This window comes from Pteropus medius, unplaced genomic scaffold (genome assembly GCF_902729225.1).
Source record: "Pteropus medius unplaced genomic scaffold, Ma_sr-lr_union100, whole genome shotgun sequence".
In the NCBI taxonomy this organism is placed as follows: Eukaryota; Metazoa; Chordata; class Mammalia; order Chiroptera; family Pteropodidae; genus Pteropus; species Pteropus medius.
This window is the reverse complement of record NW_024340696.1, coordinates 27855011-27879436: the sequence shown is the minus strand read 5'-3', so window position 1 is coordinate 27879436 and position 24426 is coordinate 27855011. Positions and strand designations below refer to the sequence as shown.

Genomic DNA, 24426 nt, shown 5'->3' with positions numbered 1-24426 from the left:
TCCAGACCCCTCCAAAGCCTTCAGGAAGCAAGAGAGCCAAAGCTAAAATCCACAGAATTTAGAAGCAGATCCGAACGGGGAGAAGGAAATGGAAAGTGACATAACTATCTACATTTTCTCTCCTAAAGTGGTCTAAGAATTCTAAAAAAGGTTTTGGGCCGAGAAGAGCGACCTCACGCGGAGCTAGTTATTTGGGAAAGAAAACCACTGCTCTCAGCGGGCCTGCTATGACAGAATCACTTTCCTGCACTGCCCCCTAGTGGGCAGTTGATCATCGACTTTCACACCAAATTTTTAGAAGAGGTAACTTTTCCAGAAAGGTTTTATTTCTACTTGATTTTATTTCCTTCCTGTTAAATATATCAACTCTATAACTATGTACATATATTGTTAGACTTTGATACATTGCAATCTATTTGCTTCAAAATGGATTTCAGGATTTGGGGGCTTAAAAATTACCTTGAAATAATTCTTCCTCACTTTTTATTTTGAAAAAATTTCAAACCTACAGTAAGAGTAACAGAATATACAATAAAAACCCATATACCCATCACCTAGATTGACCAAGTGTTAACATTTCTCTATATTTGCTTACTCTCTCCCTCCCTTTTGAGATAAGCTTTTTTTTCCTTCTGAACCATTTGAAAAAGAGTTGCAAGTACGTCACCCCTAAAAACCGCAACTTGTGTTTCCTAAAAACAATGACAACCTCCCACATAATCATAATACCATTGATACAAAATTATCTACATACAATCTGTATTCAAATTTCCCCAAGTGTCCCTATAATATCCTTTACCTGGCTTTTTAAAAACCAGAATCCAGTCATGGATCACGCATTGCATTTGGTTATCATGTCTTTTCAAAACTCCTAACATGTTTAAGGAGTCCAAGTTTTTTTACACCAATTTTCCTGGTTTTCTATAGATATCATTCATTTGACCTTTTACTAGTGAATGTCTCGTATGTGCCAGGGATGGGGCTAGACATCTGAGGGAAAAGATAAATTGAAGATATATTTTGGAGATAAAACTTGCTGATGGATTAAATTGGAAAAAGGAGTAATTGATCCAATTACTTTTATTTGAGCTACTAGCTAGATGGTGGTACCACTTACTGATGTAGGGATGACTGGAGAAGAAATGGGGTTGAGGGAAAACCAAGAAGTCCATTGACAGCATGCCCAAAGAGATCAACTAGGAATTTTGTATGAGTTTGGAGCTCAAAGGAGAGATCTCAGTGGGTGTCATAGGTACAAGTATAGCATTTAAAGTCAAGGGACTCGCTTAAACCTACTTCGGAGAGTGAAGGTAGAGACAGAGGCCAAAAACTAGGTTGAAGCACTTCATTATTTACAGGTTCGATGTGGAGAAGGAACCAGCTGAGGAGACCAAGAGGAAGAATCAGTGATTAGGAAAAACCCCAAGACAGCACAGAGTCATCAAAGCAAAAGGAAGAGATCATTTTGAGAAGAGAGTAGTCACATCCACATCAAATGCAGTTTAGTGGTCAAAAAAGATGAGGCAAGAGAAGTGCCCAAAGGATCTGACAATGAAAACTCGTGAGTGGCCTTTCCATGGCAGTCTCAGTGATGGAGTAGGGGCAAAATCATGACAGAGCTGGTGGAAGGACAAATGGGTAGTCTTCTGGGTACAGAAGGAAGAGTGAATACCTACCTCTGTTCCTCCCAAAACACCTCACTAAAACTATAATAAAGTTTTTTATGTTTCTTTTTTAGATTCGAGCCCCAAGAACAAAAAGAAGAGTGAAGGAGATAGTAGCAAAAAAAAATTACTTAAAAATGAAAAGCATGCGCATGAAAGCTGAATCCTGGGCTGGCAGTGGGAAAGTCAGGAAGTCACCTAATTTACACCACAGAACCTCCAAAAGGTGTGAAAATTTGTGACATCTCATCTCTGGAGGTAGGAATGTAAAATTTCAGAAAACTGAAGATAAAAAGAACATAGCACAAGCTTCTAAAGAGGAAAAACACAGGCTTGAAACTAAAGATCAAGAAAAGAATAACATTTGAAATTCTCAGCAACAATATTGGAAGGTGGAACATAGGGACATAACATCTTCAAAGTTTGAAGAGAAAATTAATTTCAGTCTTTAATTTAACATTAAGTCTATCAATCAAAAGTGAGGATAGGATAAGGATATTTTAGCCATGCATAGGCTCAAAAAATTACCATCCATAAACCCTTTCTCATAAAGCAATTGGAGGAGGTGTTCCACCAAAATGAAGGCATAAATCGAGAAAAAGGAAGACACAGGATCTGGGAAAATAAGGAAATCATTACAAGAGAGGCTACAAGATGATGGTAAATAGAACAGGATAGCAGCTGTATTGCAGGCCTCAGAAGCAACCAGTCTAGATTTGAGCCATTGCTTCAAGAAGATGAAACCGATAAGAATATCTAACAGAGATTTTACATATCTGGGAAGCTGAGGTCAAATTCATTATATGTACTTAGTAAGAACTAGGGACTGTAGAAAGAAGGAAGAGTCATCTCAAGTATTGGTAGTCTGAAGTTCAAGTGGTGAAGGTAAAATAGGAAGTAAATAAAATGCCCAAAAAGCAACAGAGAAGGAAAGGGAGCAGCAATTGAATTGTACAGGATTTCCATAAATCCAGCTTGCGTCAGCTGGACTGCCTGAACGCACACACACATGCAGGTACGTATAAATCAACTCTGCGGAGAAGGTGTTTATGTGTGTGTTTATAAATATGTTGGGGCTGGGAGTTTGGCAGGAGTTGGAGTAGATAATTAGGATACCAAAAAAAACCTATATTAAAATGTCCATTAAGACAGTAGATGATCTGAGCTGGTTCTGTTCCTCAAGTTAAGCATCGATGTTCATGAAAATGCTTCAAATTTCAATATCTAGCTTTAACAGTGGTAACTTAGTATAAAGATGAATGTGTTTCTAAAATATATACATGAACTCAAAATCGAGTACAATGGTAACCCATTTAATAGGAAATTCAGCATCTACTAACATTATTATCTCCTTTTATGATGACAGGCTAATTAATCACTCACTTTTCATCTGAGGGAAGAAAATCAGCCTTCTTGAAAGAGAAGAAATTTTAGGTTGAAATTTTAGGTTATCTGACAGCTTCAATTAATGTTAAACTTCACTTGAACTTTCAGAATAAAGGTATTATTTTTAAAGATCACGATGAAGTTACTTCTCACAGAATTGCAGGCCTGCCTCCTCATTTATTCAACAATCTCACAACCAGCAGTGAAGCCCAGAAAGAGAAATGGGCCCCTGATAATCAAAAGAGATGTCTCCAAGTTCACTTTTTACAGATTCATGGCTTTACTGAAGCTTCAAACCCCCTCAGAACACAAGTTTGAAACTTTGGTGCCTCCAATCACACTTTCCACATCAGCTCTGCTTCTCTCTCTCACTTTATATCATTTGATTCTCTGCTCCAACTCCTCAGCCAACCACATCCTATACTGTTCTCTTCCATTCCCTAATTACACAAATCGAGGCTAATATCAAGGCTAATTAATAAGTAAGCTGTATTCCTCATGATGTGGTTCTTTATTCTATTTTGTATAATGGGTTGGGGAGGAGGGAAAAGCTTCCTTAAATCCTTTTGGAACAAGGCAGGAATTAAACACATATCTACCTACCTACCTGCATACATATAAATGATTTTCAGCTAGCAAGAGTAAAGATTATCCTAACAACCTCTCCCCCACAAAGCACACATGCAGACACAATAATCTGCCACAGTTCTGTTCAGCTACCAGTTTTAAAGTCAACTGCTATGTGCTCATTTCTTAGTTATGAAATGGTCACTTATTGCAATGGTAAGACCTGTAGGGCAACACATATTAAGTTAAGAGCTACAAATTGTAGGTCATCTAAGGTAGATTGCAATTCACCCAGAAAAACTTCAGGCTGCTGAAACTCCTGTGTGAAGTTCCTAGTTGCACTGGGCTGTATGAGCATTAGGGCTGGATCTGGCCTTAGTGTATCTGTAGACCTGGGTCACAGGACAAATAAGGGCCAGAGCAAGGCTGCAGGAGCCAAAGGGCAGCATGAAGGTGCTGTGTGCCAGAGAAAACAGGTAAGTTTGGGAGGGTCCAGACCCTTCACAAGACCAGAACTACTTCCTATCTGCCTCCTTTTCCTGTCTAAATAATCCTCAAACTCTATCTCTAAACACAGGTGACAATGATAGCCTGAATGTCACCTCAGGAGTAGTTCTACTCAATTATCCTTCTAAATGCAGATTCAGGACAAGAGACAGCTGATCTTGCCCAATGCCTCTCTTTTGTTCCTTAATGTATTCCTTAATTCCTTCGTAACTAATTAAAACACTCCTACCACCAAAAACAAGAATGCCCATTTCTTTCACACACTTGCTAACAATGACTTTGGTCATTTGGTCAATCTTTGCCATTTTGACAGGTGAAAAATGGAATATATTTTCATTGTATTACTTTAATTAACAGCAAGTTGAACAGCTTTTCACATTGATACTTCTTTTTGGCAAATTACCTAGTCATGGCCTTGTCCTTTTTTGTCTGGTATTTTACTTTTCAGACAAATCTATAAAATTTTTTTTCATATAATACTATACTATACTACTTTATCTGTTGTTCAGACTACTAATACTTTCTCCATAGTCTCTTTTGACTATTTTTCTATTTACATTTATAGTTTTAAATGTTTTCTATTAGAAGAGAAAAAAAATTAAGTCAATGATCTAAATGTTTACCTTATGAAGCTAGAAAAAGGTAAACTGATTAATCCAAAATTCCTAGGAGGAAGAAAACAATAAGCTTAAGAGCAGAAATTGATTAAATAGAAAATAAACAATAGAAAAAATTAACCAAGTCAAAAGTTGGTTCTTTCAGGAGTAACAACATTGATAAATGCTTAGCAAAATGGATCAAGAAAAAATGAGAGAGAAACTCAAAATATCAGTGGCAGAAATGAAAGAAAGAGTTTCACTACAAATCTTACAGATATCCAGAGGTTAATAAGGTAATACTATGAACAACTCAATGCAAAGAAATTCCACAACTAAGATGAAATAGACACATTTCTTGAAAAACACAATTTATTAAAACTGACTCAAGATCCACTGAAAATCTGCATAGCCTTATATCTGCTATAGAAATTGATTCACTGTCAAAATTTGTCTCTACAATGCAACCCCAAGTATAAATGCTTTCAATAGTAAATTCTAGCAAATATTTAAAGAAAGAAACAATACCAATTTTATACAACTACTTTCAGAAAATAGAAGAAGGAACACTTCTCAACTCATTTTACGAGGCCACAGTTACCCTGATATCCAAATCAGGCAAAGATGTTAAAGAAAATGATAGACCAATATCCTGAACAGAAATGTAAAAATTCTTAACAAAATATGAGCAAATAGAATCTAGCAATATATGAAAACAATAATATTGCATGACTGAGTAGGATATACCCCCCAAATTCAAGGATTTTTTAATATTTAAAAATGAATTAATGTAATCCATCATACTAAACAAATAAAGAAGTTGCCATATGCAGATGCAGAAAAAAAAAACATTTGACAAAATTTAAAATTAAAAAAAAAACTTCAACTAGGAATAGAAAAGGATCTTCTTCAACCTGATAAAGGGCATCTACGAAAACATTCAACTACCATTACACTTAATGGTCAAAGACTGAACAGTTTACCCCTAAGATCAGGGACAAGAAAATGTCTGCTCTCACCACTTCTATTCACCTTTGTTCTAGAGGTCCTAGCCAGTGACACAAGGCAAGGAAAAATAAATAAAAGGAATCCAGACTGGGAAGGAATCATATCATCTTTCTAAATGATATGATTATTCATGTAGAAATATTAAGAAAATGCCAAAAAACCTATTAGAACTAATAAAAGAGGTAGGTTTTACGATATACGGTCAATCTACAAAAAATCAACTCAATTTCTAAATTCTGGCAAAAAGCAATTGGAAAATAAAATTTTAAATTCCATCTGTAATAATATCAAAACTCATAAAATACTTAGAAATAATTTTTAAAAAGATATATAAAATTTCTACACTGAAAACTACAATGTACTACTGAGAGAAATTAAAGATCTAAATAAATGAAGAGATACACCATGGACTGAAAGATTCAATATTATTAAGCTTCAGTTTTCCTAAAATTGATCTATATATTCAATGAAATCCAATCATAATTCCAATAGGTTTTTAATAGAAATTGACAAGCTCATTGTAAGGTTCATATGAAAATGCATAAGATATAGAATAGCCAAAACAACTTTGGAAAAGAATAAAGTTGAAAAACACACTTCCTGATTTCAAGACTTATTTAAAAATTATAATCACGACAAGGTGGTAATGGCAGAAAAATAAGCTGATCAGTGGAACAAAATAGAGAGCTTAAGAATCAATTTGCATTTATTCAACTAATTTTTTCACAAGCATGCCAAAGAAATTCAATAAAAAATAATCTTTTCAACAAATAAGGCTGTATAAATTGAGGTATGAAAAAAGTGAACCCCGATCCCTATGTTACCAGCCTCCAAGAATCCTTGATTATTCTCATCTGCTGGTATTCATGCCCTGTACAGTTCCCTCCCACAGAACAGGGTTAATCTGCATAACCAACAGGATACTGAAGAAATGATGGAACATGACTTCTGAGGCTAGGTCACAAAGACATTGCAGCTTCGTCCTTGTTTCTCTTGGATACTTTCTAGGCAAATCCAGCTAACACATCATAAAGATATTCAGAGGAATGTCCATGAAGTAAGAAACTGAAGCTTCTTGTCGACAATCAACTCAACTTGCCAAGCACGTGCATAAGCCATCTTGGAAGTAAGTCCTCCAGCCCAGTCAAGCCTTCAGATGATCATAGCCCAGTTGTCATCTTGACTGCAACTTTGTGAGACCCTGAGCCAAAACTACTTAGCTAAGTCACTCCCAGATTCCTGACCTACTGAAACTGTATGAAATATTAAATGTTTACTGTTTAAAGCCACTAAGTTTTGGAGAAATTTGTTATAGCACAACAGGTAAGTAATTCAATTCCTACATAACACAATACACAAAATTAACTTAATATGAAACGCAACCTTAAACATAAAAGTTAAAAGTATAAGTCTTTTAGAGGAAACATAGGAAAATAACTTTGTGATCTGGAAGTAGGCAAAGATTTCTTAAATAGCTCACAGAAAGCAATAACCACAAAAGAAAAAAATTGATAAATTAGACTTCGCTAGTATTAAAAACTTCTGCTCATCAAAAGATCATTCATACAACATATACATATATCAAATCATCACATTGTATACTTTAAGTATCTTATAATTTTGTCAATTATACCTTGATAAAGCTGAAGAAAAAGATAATTAAGAAAATGAATAGGCAAGCCACTGTCTGAAAGAATATACTCACAAAACATATGACAAGGGACTTGATCCATAATATCTGACAAACTCCTACCAAAAATAAATAAATAAAAAGATAAAAAGCTCAATTTTTAAAAGTAGGCAAAAGGCTTGAACAGATACTTCACAAAGGAATATGTAAAAATGGTGAATAAACACATGAAAAGATGCTCCACATCATTAATCATTAGGGGAATGCAAATTAAAACCATAATGAGATACCACTATACATACACTACAATAACTAAAACTAAAAAGACTGGCAACACCAAATGCTGGCAAGGATATGGAGAAATGGAGATTTTATTCATTGATGACAGGAGTATAGAATGGAACAACCACTCAACAGCAACCCTATGACTAGCAATTTCATTCACAAGTATAAAACAGAAATGAAAACATGTCCACATATACTTGAGTTCAAGAATGTTCATAGTTGACTTAACAGCAGCTTAAATTCAGAAACAGTCAAAAGCATAAGGAAAAATGAATAAACAAACTGTGGAATATGTATACAATGGACTGCTACTCAATAACAAAAAGGAACAAACTACTGATAACAACAAGATGGATGAATTTCAAAGACATTCTGCAGAGCAAAAGAAGCTAGACTCAAGAGAGTGTGTACAATACAGTTCTATTTACATGAAATTCTTGAACAGGTATATCTAATCTAGGTTAATAAAAAATAGAATATTAGTTTCCAGGAAGGTAAAGAGAGCAGACTGGACAGAGACACAAAGGAACTTCCTGGGGCAAGATAAGAGTGTGGTTTACACACACGTACACTCCTGTCCAAATTATACAGTTTAAATTTCTGCATTTCAATTTATGTAAATTTTAGAGGAAAAGAAACTTATACAAAAATAAGTGGTAGGTAGAGAACGGAACAAGTTATAGATAATAAAAGATGACAAAATGTTGGTAATTGTGAATCTGGGTGATGGTCATATGGAATTTATTATATCATTGTGTTTACTTTGTATATGCTTGAAATTTCCATAATAGAAAAGTGAAAAACAAAAAAGACATACAAACTACAAAATGAATGTTATAAATTATCTAATTTATCAGAAACATAATTACTCTGTCAAACTGCTATAAAAGTTTCTAATCATTTACTCTCAATTTCTCTAAACAATTTGTCACAGTCCAGTTCAAACTATGCCTAGCAGCAGTTCCCAGCCACACTCCGTAGACTGTCCTAATCTCTTTGCCTCATTTTTTTCTTCACCAAGCATTAATAATAGTAGTAGTGCAACAACATTTACCTCTTAGAGGTTTTATGGGGATTAAATAATAAAATATATGTAGAGTGCTTTGAATAGTGTCTAGCATAGAAGTGTTCAATGAGCCTTAGCAATTATCCTCACTAATACAACCTGCTACAGTTTTTTTTTTTTAATTTCTAGGATCTACTTGGTTGCCAGTAATTTTATGCTTTTCTGAGTTATTTACATCCCTTAAACTTTGATCTTATTACTCAAAAAAATCTTTCTGCTTATATCTTTGCTTAAGTCAAAAATAAAAATAAAAAAGAAGAATCACCTGCTGTACTGACGAAGAAACTTAGGTTCACAACAGAGAACACAATGTAATATATAAATGCCTTACTATTAAATTATGTACCTGAAACTTACTGGACTTTGTTAACCAATGTCACCATAATAAAAAAAATTAATTCTGAAAAAAAAAAAGAAGAAAAAAGAAAAAAATAAATGCAGCAGACTTTTCTCAGGTGGCTGCCCTGGCCCAACCATTCCCTGAAACAAAGGCGTGGCACAAACAGTCAGGCCTTTGTTTCAGTGGACTCTTCCTGGCCACCATGGTTTGTCCAACCAGGGGCAGATTCCCAATCACAGATGAGTCAATCAGATTCCTTCTTCCAGCACTAGGCTCTGTCCTTGCAGCACTCTGAGAGAGTTCTCAAACCCCGCTGCCTTTCCTCAGTTCCGGGAGTTAGGTTCCACTAATGATTCTTCTATGCAACTGCACCTCCAATATCCTAATGATAAATTCACCTTTTATCTCTAAACTGGTCGGAGTTAGTTTCCATTACTTAGATGACTGAGAGGTATCACAGCTGAATTCTAGAACACACATCTCTTTGTGTTAAACTCCCTCCACCAGCATCTCTTGAGAGCCTCCTGTTTACAAGGCAATGTATCAGAACTGTGCTATGAGGACCAGCAAGATTTTGACAGGAGGAACATTACAAAGAAAGAGAACAGCAGAAACACAGATATAGGGAACTTAAAGAAATACAATTTTGCTGCAGAATAAGGCACATAAAAGCACACAGCTAATCCCCTATAAGTGTTTGCTGAATTGATAGTAGATATTAGACCAGACAGATAAGCTGAAGACCAATAATATATGGTTTGAAAGCCAAACTAAGGCATTCAGCATTTACCACTAAAGGTTTCTGAGCAGAAGAGAGCTAAAATATGATTTGTGTTTTACAAAGAACACATCTCAGCCAGTCTTCGTGAACACTCAGCTTATTTCTGTTTTCAGTATAGTATTTATGTTTCTAACTAGGGGCACATTGTACAGAAAGCAGAAGGTTTTGCTTCAGTGTCAAAATGATACATCCGAATGACTCTCCTAAGAGAGAAACTGAAGATATTTGCAAATACAATATATTAGATAATTTCGTCTTCTGGTCTAGATCTAATCAAATAAAGTTGTCAGTAATATTAATTTAGGGTCAACAATATTTCTGCACTAATGATGACCTGAGGCAGACATGCTATTAGGACCATGTTTTAACTGAGAAAACTGTTAAGCTAAGTACTTTCTTGTACTCCTCTATCTAATGAAGACAAGCCAAGTTCCACCAAATGTGCCTTATAACACGCTCCATAGCATAAGAAAGAGTATTACGCAGGCTTACAGCATGTGTAATCTTATCACGAAGTGTAATTTTAAACAAAGACTCTAAGACCCCAATTTAGAAAAGCTATATAAACACCATTCCCTAAAGTTTAGGGAACTAGTAACCAAAACATAAAAACTGATCTGCTTTCGACTATTCAATTAGTAACTATTTATAAAGCCATCTGAAGTAATGAAACAACAAAAAAAAATGTGTTGGAAAAAAGTCAAGTGAAAAGCAAAATAATTTTATACAAACAAATCAGCTGTCTTTAAACAAAAATTTTCTTTCCTTTCAAATAAAGAAACCCCAAAATTTCAGCTATAAAATTGCTGGTAATTAACATCTATCACAGTAATGGTATGCCATGGAATAGGAAAACTATTTTTTCATACCCATGCTTGTATTGTAACCAGTGAACCACACAACTCTTAACACTTTCAGAAAGTTGACAAGAATCCAGTAACTCTTACAGAACCTCATGAACAGTTTCTGAGATGCCACAAGCACCTGTTTCCAGCGTGTTAAACCGTGGCTTTTACGTGGAAACATAGGCATACAAAAGCACCAATGTCCTGGGTGCGATGACAGGGCAAAGCTCCCTCAGGCACATTCCCCAAGGCTGGGATCAGGGAACTGGGGTTGGGGGAGTGGTGTTATCTCTGCCCTACGGCCGCACACCAACTCTCCCGCCATCCCCTCGCCCGCGCTGCGCCGGGTACTCACAGCTCGGGTCTCATACAGCACCAGCTTCTGGACCGAGCTGATGATAGGGGCGGCGGCCGAGGGCATGGCTCGAGCAAATGGGGGCCCCCACGACAGGGCACCAGGCCGCGGCCCAGGCTGCAGCAGCCTCCGGATTGCCCCCAGAAGACTCAGAAGACACCTCAGACCCCGGGCACCAGGTGCAGCCAGGAAAAACACCTCTTGGGCCCTAAAGCTAAAGATACAGACAACCCGCTATAGCTCAGGTGTTTCCGGATCCTGACGCCCCACCTACAGGCAAGGCCCGCCCCAGGCGCGGCGGGGCGGGGCTGGAGGATATACCATAGAGAGGTAATGTAGAGGTTCCCAGAACCTGCGTGCTGCCGAGGGAGGAAGTGGAGGGCGCCATTTTTGATGCGGGCAGAAGAAAAAAGGCGGAGGAAAGGTTGTGGGTTAGTTGAACCTCTGGTCTATCTGGTCCTTGTCTTTAAAAAAAGGAAAGATTTCGGATTGGGTTGTTTCTTTTGAAGTGTTTCTCCGAGTTGCAGACAGATCCATTCCCAAGTTGGTCTGTTTTGTTCCCTATTTCTGCCTTTATTTTCCTGGAACCCTGTGTGATGGTTCTTCACTGAGTGTTTTTCCCTTCTCGTCTATTTTACCCTCATGAGAGTCAACAAAATCCGTATCGTCCAGAGGGTGTGTGGTTCAAGGAATTTATTTTTTTAATAAAGTTGGAAAATTTGGACTTTGCGACGTGTTCATGCCTGAGGATAACCATTGGTAAATTCTACAAATAAACTGTCGAGAGTAGTGTAGCGCTGGCTTTGGAATAAGGCAGTTCATCGTTAAAATAAGGTTTCTTCCATTTCATGTGTGTGAACATAAATGGGCAATGCATTTACCCTTTCTGATTATCGCGTTCCACATTTGTGAAAAGCAATGTATTATAATTCTGAATACAAAATTAGGTGTAAAAGTGAATATTTAAGAAATTAAATCAATAAATTACAGTCCCACTCCATTCCACCAAGGCCCCGCCTCTTCCCCAGAGGCCCTGCGCGCAGTACTGCCTGGGGTTCCCTCGGCAACCGCCCAACAGACCCAAGAGTCCAGGGAGGTGGCTGTGGCTGTCCAGTGGGGTCCGCTGGGGTTTCCTGCGGCCAGGTAAGGGTCGTAGTTCTCTGCTCGGGTGCATTTTAGGTTATACTGAATGGAATCTCACTTCTTGTGGGAACCCCAGACCAGTTCCTTTTCTTGCTAAACTAAAATTGGAGATCACCTTAAATTCCGCTTTTTAAAACCACTTCCCCTTTCAATAACTAATGTTTTCATTCCACAACTATTTATCGAGCACCTGCTATGAGAATATAAGATGTACTGGAGTGGCAGCCTAGCTAGCCTAGGCAGAGTGCTAGGTTTCCCAGGAGTTGGGCCCCCAGTAAACCGCAGAATCCACTGCTAGAGGGTTTTTCAACTGCTAAAAATGTAAGAAAACTTTAAAAATTTGTATTGAATTGTAGTATAACCACCTAACAATGTGATATTTGAAATTCTATAACTGTGATTTTAGAGATAATATTGTAAATTCACAATTGATAAATTATAAAACTTTTTAAATAAGTATTTAATTATTTTAAATCTTCTTTCACGGTTCGGCACCTTTTTTTTTTTTTTTTTTTATTAAGAACTAGAAAGGTGACCATGTCAGTTCTGCCTTTTTGCATTGACTTGGATCTTTTAACAGGGAAAAATATTTAGTTCTGTTCCATTTCATAATGGAAACCAACTCTTCTGAACATGAGTTAAATATTTGCAGAATGCTTTTATTTAGGAATAAACCTCTTAAAGTAACAGTAGAGTTCTGGTTTACCAATATTTAGTTTTCAATTATTATATTACACTGTAATTAAATATTTCCACTTAATTAAACAATTCCATGTGAACCCAGAAGCAGATCTTGAGACAAAAATTTGAGGACAGTAGTTTATATGGGGAATAATCCAGCAAACAACAGCAGGGAAGGGAGAGAAGCTAATAAAGGGAATATTATCAAGCAAATTTCTCTGTGGGCTGAATTCTCTGGGGATTACTTGAATATATGTCTCAGTTATTCCCTCTTAAGAGGAAAGAGAGCTGGGGTATTTATTCACCAAGTCCCATCAGTTATTGGCTGAGGTCTGCTATGGCAGAACATTACTTCCTTGGAACTTCCAGTCTGCCCTGTGCTCAGACTGAATAGGCCGGACAGACCAAACAGCCCTTAGGCAGAGTCACACTGCCAGTAGTTGGGAGATGGGCTGGCCATGCATGGAAAAGGTGCATGTCAAGTAGATATGGGCAGAGCACTAATAACACGTTCTAACCTTTGCACCACTCATATCCACTTCTCCCCCATTCATAAGTTCACAGCATCCATTACTGATTCTTCAAGGTGGTGTCTGGTCCCCATTTCTAAAAGAAAAGGACTCACAAGAGATTAGTAAGGCAAGCTACAGAATCTACTATACAATTAATCCAAGCTACAGACTCCACCTGCACTCTTAGGTCTGTAACTGACAATTCATTACTTCTCTCTTCTACCACCTATTCTAAATTTCCCTTACCCTGGCCAACCCATCTAAGCTGTTTTCCCCGTACGGTAACCTGCCTTCACCCCTGAGCAGTTTAGCCTCTGGTTACTGTGTCCTTACCAGGTTGTAGTTGCTACAGTTATCCATTCACTGGGCATGAAAGCATCAAGAGGAGTCTCAGAGGATTCCTGAGTTCAAGACATACATCTCCCTGCCCCAATTATGTAGCAGCAATCCTACCTCCATCTGCAATAACTCCTTAGAGGCATATGAAGCCAAACATGACCAGGTGGCAGCAACAGTTTTAGGTTTAGTGAAACCTAACTTAAGTGGGTCCCCTAGAGTATGTTTGCTATACCATTTCATAGGTCCATTTACATGCTTCTTCCTTAAAACTCTTTTCTCTTCCAATCTTGCTTGACCAAGAGAATTAGTATCTGTTCCAGGTGTTCTAGCCAGGATGTTAAAGCATGAGTCATTGGTGAGAGCTCACATATCAATAAACTTTTATCAAGTCAACATTCCCCCACTCAGCACCCTCAAGGTCTTCTCCCAGGCATGTTATAAAGTTTCCTATTGGTACATCATAGCCAGGCCCTTCTTTCTGTACCTAATACTTTTCTTCTTGAACCAGTGCCTCCCCAATTGGGCTGTGCTGTCACTTGACCCAGTTATTGCCTTAAAAGCTATGAGGGAAGGTAAAGGCAGATCCTGTGGAGGACAAGCACTGTCTTGTGAGGTATCTGCCTTAGGCCATGTAGGAAGAGGCAGCTATCTGCCAGAAATGAGGGAGCTACCTCTGTTATGCAGAGCATTCAGGGTAAACTGGGGTTTAAGGCACTGGGACATCCTAGATAGCCCCATCCCAGACCTTAGAGTCCCAGTTTTAATTCGTAATAGAGACTTTTTAATAAATGCACCATCTCTCTAAAAGATTTCCCTCCTTAGAACTACATTTGATAGTAGTATTACTTATCTTTTGGTATTTAAAAAAACAAAATTCAGCCCTTCAGTTGTTGAAGACTTCATCTCAAATATTTTTAATATACTAGTAATATTTCTTACTATGTATTGTTTCATAGTGACATTTGGAAATGCTTAACTTCCACAGAGAAGTATAATCACATCCCATTTACCTGGAAGCGTATAGCCCCCTCAATCTGTTTTTTATTGTTCCATGAACAGTGTTGCAGACCACTAGGACATAGTTTTCTTCCATTTTTGAAGTTTGCTTATTAAAGTCTTTTCATAAGGTTTTATAATTTTTCCATAAAGGGCTTATATATCTTTCGTTACATTTAATCCTAATTTATATTTTCGCTACTAAGATAAGTCATATTTATCTTTTGTTGCATTTTCTAGTTATTTTTGGTGTATAGAGATGCAATAGCATTTTGTATAATGATTTTCAATCCAGCAAATTGGATTATCTCATTAATTTTTAAAATTTATCTGTGAGTTTTCTATGTAATAATTGTATCAACTGGAAATTATTACAGTTTTCTTTTGTTATGACCTTAAAAAGAACATTTTTAGTATTTAACCATTAAATATAATATTTGTCTTTTGTTCATACCATTTACAAGTTAAAGAAGTTCCTTTCTAGTCTTAAGAAGTTTATCTTTTATTAATCGATAAAATGTGTGGAATTGTTTCTTATACTTTTTCTATCAAGATGTTCATATAGTTTTTCTCCATTAATTTATTTTAATATAAATTAATTTTCTCATATTAAACCAACCTTGAAATCCTGAAGAAGACCCAACTTGGCCATTGATGTTGTTAACTTTTCTATGTATTTCTGGTTTCAATTTACTATTATTTTGATTAAGATTTTGAAAATCTTGTTCATGAATGAAATTGGCACATAATTTGCTTTTTCACATTATTGTCTGGTTTAGGTATGAAGGTTATATGGAACCCATAAATTTATGTAGAAAGTCTACACTTTTTTCTCTTAAAGAGTGTTTCTAAGATTGTAAGACATGGAGCTTGTCAATAAAACCATCTGATTTCTTTGTGGGAAGATTTTTAGTTACTGACTCAGTTTCCTTAATGGTTATAGAACCCCTCAGGTTTTCTTTTTTTTCCTTGAGAAACTGATTTTTCTAGAAATTTACCAATTTTGTTTTAAGTTTTCAAATTTGTTTTGGATAACTTAGTTTATGATATCTGCTTATCATCTATAGCTGCAGCATTATTATCTTTATAGTCCTTTCTCTTTTCTATATCTAATATGATTTGATTAAGTAGGCAAAAAGTCAGTAAGTGTTATGGAAGATTTAACCAATAAAATTCATAAACTCGATATAAACAACATTTAAAGAACATGGTATCAAACAAATGTAAATTGCATATCCTTTTCAAGAATACAAGGGATTTTTTGAAAATTACCATGTGCTCAGCTGTATGACAAACTTCAACAAATTTCAAAGAATTAATATAACATAGAGAATTAATTAACATAATTCTCTTGATTATAATACAAGTTAGAAATAAACAACAAAAACATTGAAAAATCTTAGTTTCAAGATGCAAGAAAATACAATTCTAAAAAACCTAATGTGCAATATTGCTTATTTGTGTCTTCTGTCTTCTTGATCAATCTTGACAGAAGTTTTCTTTTTATATGTTGTTTCAAATTCCACTATTAAGCTTTGTTGACCCTCTATATAATGTTTGTTTTCTATTAATTTTTAGTATATATTTTTAAATTTTTTCTGATTTCCTTTTTCCAACTTCTTAAGTTGTGAGCTTATCTCATTGCTTTTCAGACTCTTTCTTTGGTTCTAATTTAAGTATTTAAGGCTTTTAAATACTACTTTAGCTATACCTTATAAGTGTTGGTATATATTATGCTCATTATTTTTCAGTTCTACATTGATTTTCTAATTTCCATTAGGATTTATTTTAGAGCCAGTAATAGTCCCTACACCCATACACATACACAAATAAATATGGATGTATATGTATGTATAACATGTTTAATTTGATCTTTAATAAAATACACACATCATAACATATGTATGTATTCATATATGTGTTTTTTCCCTTAATTTAGTCTTTCAGGAACACTTGTTTTAGCTGTCTTTTTTATAGCTGGATTATTGCTTTTTATATCAAACCAAGAACCTATTATTATTTTAATAGAGGAGTTTAACTTATTTGCAATTATTGGCAAAAATCCATGTGTTTAGTGATGTGAAATACCTTCTGGACTAAGTAAATTCACAGGACATTCCAGTTCTCCCTAGTCTACCTACCTGCTCCAACTAAATTAGGTGCTTTTAACAGTCTTACTCTTCCTTATTGCAGTATTTTGTATTATGACTTCTCAAGAGAAGATAGAAGAGCATCCTTTTGTGGATATATTTAATGAAGATGAAACTGAAAAAGACTTTATGTTGTCTAAACCTGTTTGCTTTATTGTATTTGGGAAACCAGTAAGTTACCCCTTCTAACTTATTTAGTATAATTTTTTATTCTTAAAATCATAATCTTCTGTTACCATACAAGAATGAAAACCATATAGTGTGCTAAATTTTTTGAGTTTGTTAGACTTCCATTGTATAACTTAAAATCTGATATAATGCTGGTTGTAAATTTATAACTTTCTCTCTTCTTGTATACTATAAATGAAAAGGAACCCATATTGTATTTATCTTTGGCTTTATATTACAAAAAATTAACCTATCAAAGCACTGTACCATGACAAAAAATATGTGATCCAAGGTTACTGCAGACTCAATTTGCATACAAAACTTTCTATGGAATTTGTTGCAAGGTTCTCTGGATATGTGAAGGTAGGACACTGTAGAAACAAATGGGAGGTTCTCCTATTAATATCTGAAGCTACTTAGAGGCAAGGTGCCTCACCTTTGCCCACAGAGTGTCAGTGGACCTATACATTAGCTTTCCACAAAACAAAGAAGAGACTAAAAATGGTCGTTGTAAGATAGCTTGCCTTTCTAGGCAGTTCTAATAAGGACCTCTACATAAGAGTTATTTTCAGCCAGAGAGCCAGTTGGTAGCCAACATTAGAGGGCCTGAGTTGGTTAATTAAAGAGCTTCTTTAGAACTGCAGAGGCTAGGGGCCAGATCCTGGACTTGACTTAATTTTATATGGACCCTGGGACAGATACCAAGAATTGGTTCCAATAACTTTCATTACGTTTGTAAAAACATAATAGAATTTTAAAAATCAATGGTAAAAGCAATCATTTAAATGTCATTACAGTGATATCTTTAAAATATGGTACTCTTCAAAGATGCCCATTAAGAAGGAATTTTTTGTTCTTGGAAGTTAATGGAACTCTGTCGAACATTCATGATTGTAAACTTTAGAAAGGAAATAAAATGATGAACCTAAATACATGATTTGTATTTAAAATACAAAATTTGACAATTAAAAGTGTATAATACCATTTCAGTACAGCTTCCTGGTTTCAAGCCTATTTTCTTAATTAAAAAAATGATTTAAATCACTTCATAAAGTGGCAAATGTGAAAATTAGTAGAGAAAAATGAAGCTATAAATATCTAGGGTCTACTTTTCATTTATTTTGTGAGGAAAAAAATATTTACTTGATAATATAGTAACCATCAACAGAATCTTTAAAAAATGAGAATATCTTTTTCACTGGCTGTTTTATTGGGTTTTAATAACATCTTTCTTTTTAAGGGAGTGGGGAAGTCAACATTAGCCTATCAGATAGCTCAAGCATGGAAATGTATTCGCGTAGAAGGTAAATTTTACACTTTCAGATATGCTTAAAATGTAAAGAATTATACAATAAACACTCATATAGCCATGTACTCACCATCTAGTTTCTGTAATTAACATTTTGCTGTATTTGCTTTATCACACATCACTGTCAACCCAGTGAATATTATTTTTGTAGTAGCATCAAACATATTTAGCCCTTGTCTCAGTCCTAGTTTTGTTCCTAGAATTTAGGAGGGTTTATGAAGCGCCTTTGACTCCATTCTACTGCTTCCAGTTTTCTGATTTCATAATTTAGAAATATCAACTACTAATTTGTACTTCTTTAACTCTTCACCCCATTCTCTCAGCCGCCCAACTCCGCTCCCCTCTGTCCATCACCAAATTGTCCACTATATTTGTGAGTCTGTTTTTGATTAGTTTGTTCTTTTTGTTCCTTGGATTCTGCATATAAGTGAAATCATATGGTATTTATCTTTCTCTGTCTATTTCACTCAGCATAATAAACTCTAGGTCCATCCATGTCATTGCAAATGGTAGGATTTCATTTTTTTTTTAATGGCTGAGTAATATTCCATTGTATATATGAAACATAATTTCTTTATCCAATCGTCTGTTGATGGGCATTTAGGTTGCTTCCATTTCTTGGCTATTGTAAATTGTGCTGCCATGAATATTGGAGTACATAGATCTTTACAAATTATTGTTTTTGTTTTCTTTGGATAAATACTCAGAAGTGTAATTGCTGGGTCAAAAAGTATATCCATTTTTAATTTTTTGAGAAACCTTCATACTGTTTTCCATAGTGGCTGTACTAATTTGCAATCCCACCAACAGTGTATGAGGGTTCCCTTTTCTCCACATCCTCTCCAACACTTGTTTTTTGATTTATTGATGATAGCCATTCTGATAGATGTGAGGTTTTAATTTGCATCTCTCTGATGATTAGCGACCTTGAGCATCTTTTCATATGTCTATTAGCCATCTGTATTTCCTTTTTGGAGAAGTATCTGTTCAGGTCTTCTGCCCATTTTTAAATTGGATTGTTTTTTTGTTGTTGTTGTTGAGTTCCATGACTTTTTCATATATTTTGGATATTAACCTCTTATCAGATATATCATAAGCAAATATCTTCTCCCAATCAGTCGGTTGTCTTTTTGTTTTGTTCATGGTTTCCTTTGCTATACAAAAATTTTTCAGTTTGATGTAGTCTCATTTGTTTATTTTTTATTTTGTTTCCCATACCTAAGGAAATATATCTGAAAAGAAATTCCTGTTAGTAATATCGGAGAGTTTACTGCCTATGTTTTCTTCTAGAAGTTTCATGGTTTCAGGTCTTATATTTAAATCTTTAATCCATTTTGAGTCTATTCTTGTATAAAGTGTAAGAAGGTGGTCCACCATCTTTTTTTGCATGTATCTGTCCAATTTTCCCAGCATTATTTGTTGAAGACACTATCTTTACTCCATAGTATATTCTTACCTCCTTTGTCATATATTAAGTGAGCGTATAGACATGGATTTATTTCTGGGCTCTCTATTCTGTTTCATTGATTAATGTATCTGTTTTCATGCCAGTACCGTGCTGTTTTGAATACTGTAGCCTTGTAGTACAGTTTAATATCAGGTAGTGTGATACCTCCAACTTTGTTCTTTCTCAGGATTATCATAGCTATTTGAGATTTTTTTATGGCTCCATATAAATTTTAGGATTATTTGTTCTAGCTCTCTGAAAAATGCGATTGGTATTTTGATAGGGATTGCATTGAATCTGTAGATTGCTTTGGATAGTGTGGCCATTTTAACGATGTTGATTCTTCCTACCCATCAACAGGGTATATGCTTCCATTTATTTGTATCTTCTTCGATTTCTTTTTTCAATGACATAATTTTCTGAAAACAGGTTTTCTACCTTCTTGATTAATTTGACTCCTAGGTATTTTATAATTTTTGACGCAATTGTAAATGGAATTGTTTTCTTAATTTCTCTTTCTGGAAATTTGTCATTGGTGTATAAAAATGCCACTGACATCTGAATATTTATTATCTTATTGCTGTGGCTAAGACTTCCAATACAACGTTGAAGAGGAGTGGTAAAAGTGGGCATCCTTGTCTTGTTCCTGATCTTAAGGAAAATGCTTTTAGCCTTTAGCCATTGAGTATGATGTTAGCTATAGTTTTGTCATATATGGCCTTTATTATGTTGAGGTATGTTCCCTCTATTCCCACTTTGCTGAGAGTTTTTATCATAAATGGATGCTGGATTTTGTCGAACATTTTTCCTGCATCTATTGATAGGATCATATGGGTCTATCTTTCAATTTGTTAGTGTGGTGTATCACATTAATTGATTTGCAGATATTGAACCAACCTTGCATCCCAGGAATAAATCCAACCAATATCATGGTTTATGATATTTTTAATATATTGCTGAATTCAGTTTGCTAATATTTTGTTGAAGATTTTTGCATCAATGTTCATAAGAGATAACGGCCTATAGTTTTCTTTTTTTGTAATATCTTTGCCTGGTTTTGGAATCAAGGTAATGGTGGCCTTATAAAAGGAGTTAGGGAGCCTTCCCTCTTCTTGAATTTTTTGAAATAGTCTGAGAAGAATAGGTGATAATTCTTCTTTGACTGTTTGGTAAAATTCGCCTATGAAACCATCTGGTCCAGGACTTTTGTTTTTTGGGAGGTTTTGATTACCGATTCTATTTCATTGGTGGTAATCGGTTTGGTCAGATTTTCTGTTTCTTCTTGACTCGGTCTTGGGAGATTGTATGTTTCTAGGAATGTTTCCATTTCTTCCAGATTGTCCCATTCGTTGGTGTATAATTGCTCGTAGTATTTTCTTATGATCCATGTATTTCTGTGGAGTCCGTGGTTATTTCTCCTCTTTCATTTCTGATTTTATTTATTTGAGTCCTCTCTTTTTTCTTTGACAAGTCTGGCTAAGGGTCTGTCAATTTTGTTTATACTTTCAAAGAACCAGCTCTTGGTTTCATTAATCTTTTGTATTGTTTTTCTAGACTCTATTTCATTTATTTCCACTCTGATCTTTATTATTTTCTTCCTTCTATTCACTTTGGGCTTCGTTTGCTGTTCTTTTTCTAGTTCTTTTAATTGTAAGGTTAGATTGTTTATTTGAGCTTTTTCTTGTTTCTCGAGGTAGGCCTGCATTGCCATAAATTTCCCTCTTAGGACTGCTTTTGCTGTGTTCCATAAATTTTGAGTCATTCTGTTTTCATTTTCATTTATCTCTAGGTATCTTTCAATTTCTTCCTTGATGTCATTAATAACCCATTCATTGTTTAGTAGCATGTTATTTAGCTTCCATGTGTTTGTGTATTTCCAGTTTTTTTCTTGTGGTTGATGTCTAGTTTCATACCATTGTGATCAGAGAAGACGGTTGATATGATTTCAGTCTTCTTACATTTATTGAGACTTGATTCGTGTCCTAACATGTGGTCTATCCTTGAAAATGTTCCATATGCACTTGAGAAGAATGTATATTTTGCTGCTTTGGGGTGAAATGCTCTAAAAATATCTATTAAGTCCACTTGGTCTAATGTGTCCTTTAGGCCCATTGTTTCCTTATTGATTCTTTGCCTGGAAGATCTGTCCATTGGTATCAATGGGGTGTTAAAGTCTCCTACTATGAGTGTATTACTATTGACCTCTCCTTTTATGTCAGTAAATAATTGCTTTATGTATATAGGTGCTCTTATGTTGGGTGTGTATATGTTTACTAGGGTTATGTCCTCTTGATTTATCGATCCCTTTATTATTATGTAATACCCTTTTTGTCTCTTATTACAGCCTTTGTTTTTAAGTCTATTTTATCTGATATAAGTATTGCTACCCCAGCTTTTTTTCATGTCCATTTGTGTGAAATATCTTTTTCCATCCCTTTACTTTCAGTCTGTGAGTGTCATTTGATCTGAAGTGAGTCTCTTGTATACAGCATATGCTTGGGTCTTGTTTTCTTATCCATTTGGTTACCCTATGTCTTTTCTTTGGAGCATTTAATCCATTTACATTTAAAGTGATTACTGACAGTACATTGTTGCTGTCATTTTATTATTCATATTTGTTATTTCTATTTTCTTTTTTACCCCTTCTCTTTTTACAGAAGACCCTTCAACATGTCTTGTAATGCTGGCTTATCGGTGATGAATTCCTTAAGCTTTTTCCTGTCTAGGACGCTCTTTATCTTGTCTTCCAGAAAGCCTTGCTGGGTAGAGTATCTGTGGTCGTAGATTCTTGTTTTTCATAACTTTGAATATTTCTTGCCATTCCCTTCTGCCTGCAATGTTTCCATTGAAAAGTCAGCAGACATTCTTATGGGGATACCCTCGTAAGTAACTAGCTTCCTTTCTCTTGCTGCTTTTTAAGATTCTTTGTCTTTGACCTTTGGTATTTTAATTATGATGTGTCTGTTTGAATTTCTCTTGTTTGGGAGTCTTTGTGCTTCCTGAACTTGTATGTCTAATTCCTTTGCCAGGTTAGGGAAGTTTTCTGTCATTATTTCTTCAAATAGATTCTCAATCCCTTGCTCTTTCTCTCTTACTCTTCAAGTACTCCTACGATCTGGATATTTTTACACTTCATGTTGCCCCAGAGGTCTCTTAAACTATTCTCATTTTTTTTTTTATTCTTTTTTTCTGATTGGGTGTATTCTGCTACCTTGTCTTCCAATTTGCTGATTCGATCTTCTGCCTCGTCCAATCTACTGTTGAATCCTTCTAGTGTGTTCTTCATTTCAGTTATTGTATTCCTCATTTCTGTCTGGTTCTTTTTTATGGTTTCTATGTCCTTTTTAATGCTTACCGTCTCTCTGTCAAGGTTCTCATTGTGCTCATCCATTCTCCTCATAAATTCGTTGACCATCCTTATAACTGTTATTTTGAACTCTGTCTCTGGTAAGTTGCTTGCCTCCATTTCATTTAGCTTATTTTTTGGAGTTTTCTCCTTTTGTTTCATTTGTGGCATGTTTCTTGGTTTTCTCATTTTATTAGCCTCTCTGTGTTCGTTTCTATGTGTCAGGAATATTGGTTTTGCCTCTCAGCCTTGGCCAGATGGCCTAATGTGGAAAGTGTCCTGTGCGGCTCAGTGGCACACTCTCCCTGCTTCCTTATGCCGGGAGCTCTGGACGTGTCCTTTGTGTGAGTTATGTGTGATGTTCTGTTGTCGCCAAGCCTTTATTGTTGTTAGTAGATCATTGGGTGGGATTACTGTTCAGGCTGACTAATTGTGTGAATTGGCTGCACCCACAGAATAAGAGTTGTTGTGTGGCGGCTGACTCTACTGAGTGGGATTTGCCCTAGCAGGCTTGTGTACTTGTTGCAATCACCCTGTGTGTGTATCACTAATGGAACTAGTCAGGAGTTGCTCTGTTGTGGTCTAGTGCCAGCCTCCAAATACGTTAGTTTTGTGACCCCTTGGGAGGGGCTCCCCTGAAAGCCAAGGCCAACCCCTGCTTTTGATGGCTCAGGGCTACCTGGTGAGAACTACAAACTGATCTGCTGATGGTTGTTGCCTATGCTGGATCTATAGGTAAGTGGAAGAGACGATGCTGTAGGCAGCTCTCGGTTATCCCCCATCCCTGACCTGTGGCAGTTTAGCAGAGGGACCAGTGTTCTGACACTGCCTATCAGTTGCCTGTAAGACTCTGAAACTGGATGAGACTCTGGGTGATATGTGTGTTGTGTAGTTCAGGGACCCTAGTAGTCTCCTGGGTCTATTGAGTGAATTTCCCCCTGCCACTGCAGTGTCAGTTTACGTGCCAACACTGTCTCTGTGTCTCCCTGTACAAGTTTCCACTCGTAGCAAGGTCAGCTGCTGTCCACCCTGAGCCTAAATGCGCTACTCCAGGGCAGGGGCAGCTGCCTATCAATGTGCAGCGTGCACTTTGTGTTCTGGATGGGGCAAGAACTTGGGGAGTTTAAGGGCCATCAGGCTAATACAGACCTTTGCAATTCCCTTAAGAGATATTGCAGCTCATACAGGCAACACTGGTCTGTCCACAACTGTTTTCCTCAAAATGCACTCACTGCACTAGCCAAGGTCTATTGCCTGTGATAACTGTTCAACCCCCAGAGCCAAGCAGGGTACAGGAGGCTGCTT

The 24426-nt window shown here is 36.0% G+C and overlaps 2 protein-coding genes across 7 annotated transcripts in view; one reads left to right on the top strand and one right to left on the bottom strand.

Annotated features, from left to right (window-relative positions):
* The window catches only part of FIG4 (FIG4 phosphoinositide 5-phosphatase), a 96061-nt gene extending 84744 nt beyond the window's left edge, over positions 1-11317 (bottom strand). Inside the window, exon 1 of the mRNA XM_039870253.1 lies at positions 11031-11317. Coding sequence (XP_039726187.1) covers positions 11031-11096 — 66 coding nt within the window. The 5' untranslated portion in view covers positions 11097-11317. The remainder of the gene's footprint in view (positions 1-11030) is intronic.
* A 726-nt stretch (positions 11318-12043) lies between these two features.
* AK9 (adenylate kinase 9) overlaps positions 12044-24426 on the top strand; it is a 100834-nt gene continuing 88451 nt past the window's right edge. For 5 of the 6 annotated variants that reach the window (XM_039870231.1, XM_039870223.1, XM_039870215.1 and 2 more), the window contains exons 1-3: positions 12044-12173; positions 16895-17022; positions 18260-18323. In XM_039870231.1, the coding sequence (XP_039726165.1) occupies positions 16906-17022; positions 18260-18323 (181 nt within the window). In that variant the 5' untranslated portion in view covers positions 12044-12173; positions 16895-16905. The remainder of the gene's footprint in view (positions 12174-16894; positions 17023-18259; positions 18324-24426) is intronic. The other variant, XM_039870247.1, reaches the window with a different exon arrangement.